This window comes from Manihot esculenta, chromosome 14 (genome assembly GCF_001659605.2).
Source record: "Manihot esculenta cultivar AM560-2 chromosome 14, M.esculenta_v8, whole genome shotgun sequence".
Classification (NCBI taxonomy): Eukaryota; Viridiplantae; Streptophyta; class Magnoliopsida; order Malpighiales; family Euphorbiaceae; genus Manihot; species Manihot esculenta.
The window spans coordinates 9,947,345-9,956,050 of record NC_035174.2 but is presented as its reverse complement, the minus strand read 5'-3'; the positions used below and the strand labels follow the sequence as shown (position 1 = coordinate 9,956,050).

Here is an 8,706-nt window from a genome sequence, read left to right as displayed (position 1 = left end):
CCCAATTAATTACTATACATATATAGAGGTTATAAATTGTATGACGACAAAAGATAATTATCCACGAGGGATATAACCCAGAAAGGGATTGACATTTATGATTATATTAAGCTAAAGAATGGTTGAATTTTGTGATTTGTGAGGGGTTGACATGCAAGATATGTATATGTCCTAATCCACCGTTAGTGCTTAACTTTGACAATTGAAGTTGACCACACCATATCATATCATACATAAAAACGATAATGTAATTTGACTTTTATTTTCTGTCAAACTCAAAACATTTGCGGCTTCCAGAAGTGGGCTTTTTGTAGAATTTATTGACATTGTCAATCTACCTTTCCTTTTAAAAAATTATTAAAAAAAACCACCCATAAATTCCAATCTCCGCATTAATTATTCTGATTAATATTATAATTAATTTGATATTTCCAAATTTTAGATTAACATTTCGGAAAACGAATTTTTGATGCTCTGTCATTACGAATGAATGATGTAATTGAAATCATGTTACGTTCTCAAGTTTCCCACATCTTACTTTGAATTTTTCTGGTCAAGAATTAGCCTAATCCATTACTATAAAACCTTGTTCTATCAACTTGAAAATTACAACACAAAACCGAAATAACAATAATGAAAATGATAGTATCAACATCTGCTTTCATTCTTTCTTTGTTCCTTCTGCTCTCCCTTTCAGCATCAGCTCATGGTGAAACTGAAACTACTCTCCAATGTCTTCTGCACCATTCTCATCCTTCCCATCCAATCTCCGAAGCAGTTTACACTGCAACCGACGTTTCGTACTCCTCTGTCTTGCAGTCTTATATTCGAAATCTTCGATTCAACATGTCCACCACCCCAAAGCCTCTCTTTATCCTCACTGCATTGCATGAATCTCATGTCCAAGCTGCCATTGTTTGTGCTCGAAAGCATGGCTTGCAAATGAAAATCAGAAGCGGAGGTCATGACTACGAGGGTATTTCTTATGTCTCAGAAGTTCCCTTCTTTATTCTCGACATGTTTAATCTGCGGAGAATAAATGTCGACGTGCAGAGCGAGACCGCTTGGGTTCAGGCTGGGGCAACTCTCGGTGAAGTTTACTATAGAATTGCTGAGAAAAGTAAAGTTCATGGCTTTCCAGCTGGTGTTTGCCCTACAGTTGGCGTTGGAGGTCATCTGAGTGGCGGTGGATATGGAAACATGATGAGAAAGTACGGACTTTCTGTCGATAACATCGTTGATGCTCAGTTGGTGGATGTCAATGGCAGACTTCTTGACAGAAAATCTATGGGAGAAGATCTTTTCTGGGCTATATCAGGTGGAGGAGGAGCTAGCTTTGGAGTAGTTCTCGCATATAAAATAAAACTTGTTCGAGTTCCAGAAATAGTAACTGTGTTCCGAGTTCGGAGAACTTTAGAACAGAACGCAACAGACATTGTGTATCAATGGCAACAAGTTGCACATAAGCTTGACGAAGATCTCTTCATCAGACTTACCCTAAATGTCGTTAATGGGAGTCGAAGTGGTGAAAAGACGATAAGGGCTACATTTCTATCTCTGTTTCTTGGAGATTCTGCGAGACTTGTTTCATTGATGAACTCAAGCTTTCCTGAACTTGGTTTGGTTCAATCAGATTGTATCGAAATGAGTTGGCTAGAATCAGTCCTGTACTGGACAGAATTCCAAATCGGTACACCAACTACTGCTCTGCTCAGTCGAACACCTCAAGTATTAACCCACTTGAAGAGGAAATCAGATTACGTTAAAAAACCAATTCCAAAAGTTGGCCTGGAAGGAATTTGGAAGAAAATGATGGAGTTGCAGGTGCCAGCGCTGACGTTCAACCCTTATGGTGGGAAAATGGCGCAAGTTCCTGCAAAAGCTACTCCATTTCCTCATCGAGCTGGGAATTTATGGAAGGTTCAGTATATGACAAACTGGAATGAAGAAGGAACAGAGGCAGCAAATAACAACATAGAATTGACGAGGAAGCTCTACAATTATATGACTCCATTTGTATCCAAGAATCCAAGGCAAGCATTTCTTAACTATAGAGATCTTGATTTGGGTATCAACCATAATGGGAAGAAAAGCTACTCAGAAGGGAAAGTTTATGGGATCAAATACTTCAAGGGTAATTTCAAAAGGTTGGTGCAGATCAAGACAAAGGTTGATCCTGGCAATTTCTTCAGGAATGAACAGAGCATCCCAGTTTTTCCATATTGGAAGAAATAGGATTTGCAGGGTGTTTGTTTTTATGGATTTATAGTTATGTGATTGTTTGAATTTGCACATAAGCAAGTATTGTTTGTTTGAAAATGAATAAATAAGTTTTATTTGTTTACTTACTTTATTGAATCTGAAGTTTCATTGTTATTATTTTCTATTTTAAAAAAAAATATTAAAAATTCCCACAAAGCCTATAAGCCTGTCCACAACTCCCCCTTTACTTTAATAATCGATTGACCTTTAAAAAGGCCTAAAGCAAATTACCTTTCAAAAATAAGAGTATCCTCATCCTGGCCCAAAATTATTAGGCTGACAAGCAAGCCCATCTGAAGATTATTGCTCTTAGTACCATGGGAAGCATGCCACGACAATGCCGAAAGATTAGCCTGTTTGAATCCTTCAACTTAAATAATGGCAAGTAAGAAGTAATGGTATCCTTTTGTTGTGAAGTTTGAGGTTGGATAATTTTTGAGCTTTCGAAAACATGTTGTGTAACTTGGAGGACTGTTTGCTTTGCAACAGTAATGGAGTTAAGCGTGGCGACTATTCTCATATCCTCAAGAACCAGAAGTTGCGTCTTCATCTTGATCTCATCCTTCTGTGGCTCCTTGTCCCCAAGAAACTGATATGCCATTTGTCAAAGAGTTGGCCAGACTCTTAGAGCCCATCCATCTTGAAGAAGTCTTGAGCCCAAACGTTTAAGAGGAATAGCTTGCATACTCAACCAGCCTAATCTCTTTGAGGAAATGGATAGTTTCTGTCTTCTTACTCATTCTTTCACAAAATCAGACCTGTTTTTGAAGTAGGAAAAAAATTATTTTTTAGTCCCTAAAATTAATGTAATTAATAGATTCGTCTCTCTATTTTTAGAATTTAATACGAAAATTCCTAAAATTTAATTCCGTTAAAATTAAAAATTTACATAAAAAATGTTATTAATGACAGAAAAAATAACCGAACTACCTTTTTAGAATTCAATATTTTAGTTCTTGAAATTTAATTTTTATAAATTTATAGGTCTTTCTCAAAGAATTGAAGAGAAAAATACATTTTCGTCCTTAAATTATTATATAATTAACAGATTTATCTCTCTATTTTTTAAATTTAAATTTAATTTTAATAAATTTAATATTCAAATTCAACAAAAATAATAAAACTAAAATATATAAAATTTAAATTATTAAAAATAAAAAATTAAAACTCAACAGAAATTATTTTTGTGATACCGTTCGCTATCGATCACTGCTCATAATTTGAAAATTTTATTAAAATACTTTTAACATTTTAAAAAATCTACTAATTAGTCTTTTCGTTAATTTTAGTCGTTAAATATTATAAAAATAATCTAAAACACCCCTATATGGAAGGACTAATTAATAAACTTTTTAATAATTTGAGAGACCAACTAATAATTTTTTCTAAACTATAAGGACTAAATAGTAAAATTAATAGAGAAATTAATTAGTAGACTTCTTAAAATATTATAGACATTTTAATATATTTTTCAAAATTAAAAGACTAAGTAGTGAATTTTTTCATACTATACGAATTAAATAATAATTTTTTAATTTATTATCGATAAGAATATTTTTAGAATTATATATATATATATATTTTATTGGCGGAAATTATTGATTTAATAGAAATTTTTGACGAAAAAATTTAAATTTTGACGGAATTAAATATAAAATCAAAAGTATTGAATTTTAAAAATAGAAAGATAAATCTATTAATTATATTAAATTTTATATATTAAAAAGTAATTTTCCTTTAAAATATGACAGTGGAGTTTTGAAGGCCTCCGAAGCAAAACATCAATTGAAGTTCCTTTGAGGAACTCTGCCAGGAAATGTGTTTTGAGTCTATTCAGAGTACTTCCATGGCAATCTTAGGATTGATGAAGAAGACAAAATAATATTCTTAATTCTTACACCTCATTCTCAGATCATGCCCAAGTGGAGGTAGTTAATAGTGGGTGGACCATAAACATTACATCATGGATGGACAATGGACACATCCACCATTTCAGACAGTTAACAAAATATTAAAATAAAATAAATAACTCTTAAACAATAATTAATATGCCTTTTTTTTAATATTCAAATATTACTTTATTATGGAGATATGACTTGTACATGGGTATACTAAAAATATTATTAATTTAAATTTTTTATTCTATTTTATTAAGAATAATTATTTTTAAAAAAGAAAGATTGCAGACACACTGGACATGTAAGCATAAAAGCTAAAATTAATACATGATTATTATAAGAAGATTCATGGTATCATCTTTTTCAGACGGCAATTGACAAAGTCTGCATGTCATGATGAGTTCCATATAAATAATTAAAAAAAAAAACAATTCCAGAATATTTTTTTATTTTTTAATTCGATCGACATCGTACTTTGTCGTTGAATAATCCATTTATAATTTTTAAAATGTTGCAAATTTGCTCCGGTTTTCACGACACGTGGCGACGAAAAAAGGGAGAATCATCCTACTTGTGTATTTTATTTTTAATAATTTAAATATATGCACGAGTCAGTAATAAAATTGGGCACAAATTAAAATCATAACCATTTTTATTAAATTTTTTAATTCTATAAAATCATACTACTTATTATTTTATTTATTTCAAAATAAATAACACTCATATTTTAATTTAATGATAAATATATCTAAATAAATTTAAAAAATTTCAAATAATAGAAATATTTTTAGATGAATAAAGTCAAAATTTGCATATAAAAGCTCATGGTATTGAGATTGGCCACATGCAATACTAAGAAATGGAATCATATGATTTCACATTCAACATTTTAGAAAATTATGTAACGAAGACTTTTCCTAGATAGATCTAACCTTTCCTTTTCTTACCTACAAGAAAATTATGTTTTTCATATGAAATTTTCCTCATTTAAAATCCAAATCTTATTTAATTTTCTTTGTGTTGAATAGTACATGCTTTTCCTTTTCAGGCTCTTTAATGCCATGGAGATGGAACAATTTTCCTTTGAATTTTTCTCCCCTCATTGTTGAAAAATCTCAATTTTTAATTTTTTTTTAACAGAGTGTAATATTGCACTTAAGATTTATAACAGATATTTATTATTAATTTTATTTAGTAATTACAAAAATTATTTATGAAATGTTACACCTAAAAATAGAAAATAATTAATTGATAACATATTTTATATCTCCAGAAATTTAAAAAAAAACTAATTAAGTAATATTACTCGCATATCCAACTAAGGGATAAACTTTGTTATTCTATTTTTAACATAAAAAGAAGCAGAAAACAAAAATAAAAAAAGTAAATCTGGTAATATGTAAAAAATATCAAAATTCTCTAACAATAATTAAATAATTAAGCACAAGGCTATTTCCGTCTTTTATACTTCATGTGCAATTAGTACGGCCAACAAGGCTATTTATAACCTCATGGCATCACCCAATTCGACAAAAAAAAAAAGAAAACCAACACTTTCTCCAATGGCCAGAACGACTCTTCTTTTGGCATTAATTCTTGCTATTATCCTTAACATTTCTTCTTCTTTCTCTTCGTTTTCATTGGCTGCAACAGATGTTTCAGTTTATGAATCTTTTCTCCAATGCCTGGAAAACAACACAAACCCACAAGATCAAATCTCAGACCTCGTCTATTCCCAAACTAATGCTTCATACACTTCAGTTCTTCGTGCCTATATTCGAAATGCTCGCTTGAATACCTCCACAACTCTTAAACCAGTTATCATTCTTACCCCAAGGCAGATTTCCCATGTCCAGGCTGCTGTTGTCTGTACCAAAAATGTCGGTTACCAACTTAAAATCCGCAGTGGAGGCCATGACTATGAAGGGATTTCTTACACTTCTGATGTTCCATTTTTCCTTCTTGATATGTTTAATCTTCGATCTATTGATGTAGATGTTAAAAATGAGTCTGCTTGGGTTCAAACTGGTGCTACTCTTGGTGAAGTTTACTATAGAATCTGGGAGAAAAGCAAAGCTTATGGATTCCCTGCTGGGGTTTGTCCAACCGTTGGTGTTGGTGGACATATTAGTGGGGGTGGTTATGGGAACATGTTGAGGAAGTATGGTTTGGCAGTGGATAATGTGCTTGATGCTCAGATAGTTGATGCTAATGGCAAGCTTTTGGATAGAAAAGCAATGGGTGAGGATCTTTTTTGGGCTATTCGAGGAGGTGGAGGTGGAAGTTTTGGTGTTGTAATCTCTTACAAGATCATGCTTGTTCCTGTTCCTGAGACTGTTACTGTTTTCAGAGTGGAAAGAACTCTTGATGAGAATGCTACAGATGTTGTTTTCAAGTGGCAATTAGTTGCTCCAAAAACAGATAATAATCTCTTCATGAGGATGCTATTGCAGCCAGTTACATCTAGGACAAACAGAACTCAGAGGACCATTAGAGCATCAATTGTGGCTTTATACTTGGGAAACGCTGATACCCTTGTGTCTTTATTGGGCAACGAATTCCCTGAATTGGGATTGAAGAAGGAGGTCTGCAATGAAACAAGCTGGATTCAATCTGTTCTGTGGTGGGCAAATGACGATATTGGAACATCTCCTGAAGTTTTACTTGATAGAGATCTTGACTCGGCCAATTTCCTCAAGAGAAAATCAGATTATGTAGAGACTCCAATATCTAAAGACAAGTTGAACTGGATTTGGCAAAGGATGATTGAAGTGGGAAAAACTGGATTAGTCTTCAATCCTTACGGTGGAAGAATGAGTGAAATTCCAGAAACAGATACTCCATTTCCACATAGAAAGGGGAACTTGTTCAAGATCCAATATTCAGTGAATTGGGAAGATGCAGGAACAACTGCAGAGAACGAGTTCTTGACACAGGCAAGGAAGCTCCACAACTATATGACACCATTTGTATCCAAGAATCCAAGACGTGCATTTTTGAACTACAGGGATCTTGATATTGGTGTGATGGAAGCTGGTAAAAATAGCTACGAAGAAGGTAGCATTTATGGCTCTAAGTATTTTCATGGAAACTTTGATAGATTAGTGAAAGTGAAGACTGCTGTAGATCCTGAGAATTTCTTCAGAAATGAACAGAGTATCCCTACTCTTCCGACTAAGGCCTAGAAGATTTTATTATAGTGGAAGCATATGAATGATTATTATTATTTTTTTTAAAAAGAGTATTTGATGTACTTTAGCAAATTCAAGAAGTCTAGATTATTTTATTATACAGATTAATCTATGATGCATATTCTGAAGATGGTATTTAGAAAATTGCATAAAATATTAATTGGGATTTTTCTTTCTAAAATAAGTCAAATCCACAAGATGTGCTAAATACAATGCATGATCGGTGGTGAGATTTTCACTTTCTAAAATAAGTCAATCTAAGAGGTCTGCTAAACACAATGCATTCCTTCAATTGATTTTTCTTACTGGTGGTTGTGAGAAAATCGTGTTTTATTTATGTATTTTTTAATTACAGACTAAGGAACTTAATGCTTGAATTATATGCAAAGCTTCTGTTGACTTGGTTTTTTAGGAAAAAGACAAAATTCCATACGTAATTTTCAACATTGTTTTTGACGTTTCAAACGCGTCCAAAGATAAGGTACGTAGTTATTGGCGGAACAAAAACATTTTGAGTTGGGCCACAAACTTTTTAAGTTTTAACTTCCATACATTTGTTCATTATTCAAACTGTCGGTTGGACTGATTTAATTGAAAATTAGACCACTGTTCGGTTTGATTCAACCATAAGATTTTTAATTTAAGAGAATTGGTATAAATTAGTACGGTCAGTATTCGATCGATTCAATTTAATTCGAATCGAATAAATTAAAAATCAAAATTTTAGTGTTTATGAAAACCTAATTTGTTAAAAACATTTAAAATGAGAAGGTTAACGGGAAACCTTTAATTAATCTTTACACTACAAGTTTCCCACTGTGGTCTCTTTGTGGGTCGATACTCTCACCTTTTCCTATTTCTTAAACCTAACTTCTTCTTTCCCCTTTCTTATGGAAGACGATTTGCGTCAATTGACTATAGATGAAGAAGAAGATGTTGTTGTTCCTATTAAGAGCTCCAGAAATATTCCGATCATCACTTATGATTTCTGTATGGTGGGGATGTTTCTCACATACAATCCAATCAATTTTCAGAATATGCAGACCTCTTTGGCAGATTTATGACGGCAATTCTTGGACAGTTATTGCCTAGTTACAAGCTGGACATTTTACTTTTTATGGAAACAAAAGCTCTTAGTTCTCGTATGGAATTTTTTCATAATTTTTTATATTTTGATGGTTGCTTCTCAGTCAATAGACAAGAATTGGGAGGAGGCCTTTCGTTAATGTAGAAGAGTCATGGGTCTATTTCTGTATTTGACTTTTCTTCAAATTTTATTAATTCAATTGTTTTGGAAGGTAATGTTCAATGGAGGTTAACTAGTTATTATGGGTTTCCGGAATCGCAAAGACGAC

General features: G+C 32.5%; 2 protein-coding genes across 2 annotated transcripts; both read left to right on the top strand.

Annotated features, from left to right (window-relative positions):
• The first annotated feature begins 625 nt into the window (after positions 1 to 625).
• On the top strand, positions 626 to 2,316 carry LOC110631181 (berberine bridge enzyme-like 8). Its single transcript, XM_021778917.2, has one exon. The coding sequence runs from the start codon at positions 634 to 636 to the stop codon at positions 2,233 to 2,235; it is 1,602 nt and encodes a 533-aa protein (XP_021634609.1). The 5' UTR covers positions 626 to 633; the 3' UTR covers positions 2,236 to 2,316.
• Positions 2,317 to 5,674: 3,358 nt separating this feature from the next.
• Positions 5,675 to 7,456, top strand: LOC110630816 (berberine bridge enzyme-like 21). The gene has a single exon (XM_021778409.2). It carries the CDS (start codon positions 5,723 to 5,725, stop codon positions 7,343 to 7,345), a length of 1,623 nt encoding a protein of 540 aa, XP_021634101.1. The 5' UTR covers positions 5,675 to 5,722; the 3' UTR covers positions 7,346 to 7,456.
• Positions 7,457 to 8,706: the final 1,250 nt, after the last annotated feature.

Excerpts from the sequence above, each read along its gene's own strand:
- LOC110631181 (XM_021778917.2), top strand. The coding sequence starts at position 634 with ATGAAAATGATAGTATCAACATCTGCTTTCATTCTTTCTTTGTTCCTT.
- LOC110630816 (XM_021778409.2), top strand. The coding sequence starts at position 5,723 with ATGGCCAGAACGACTCTTCTTTTGGCATTAATTCTTGCTATTATCCTT.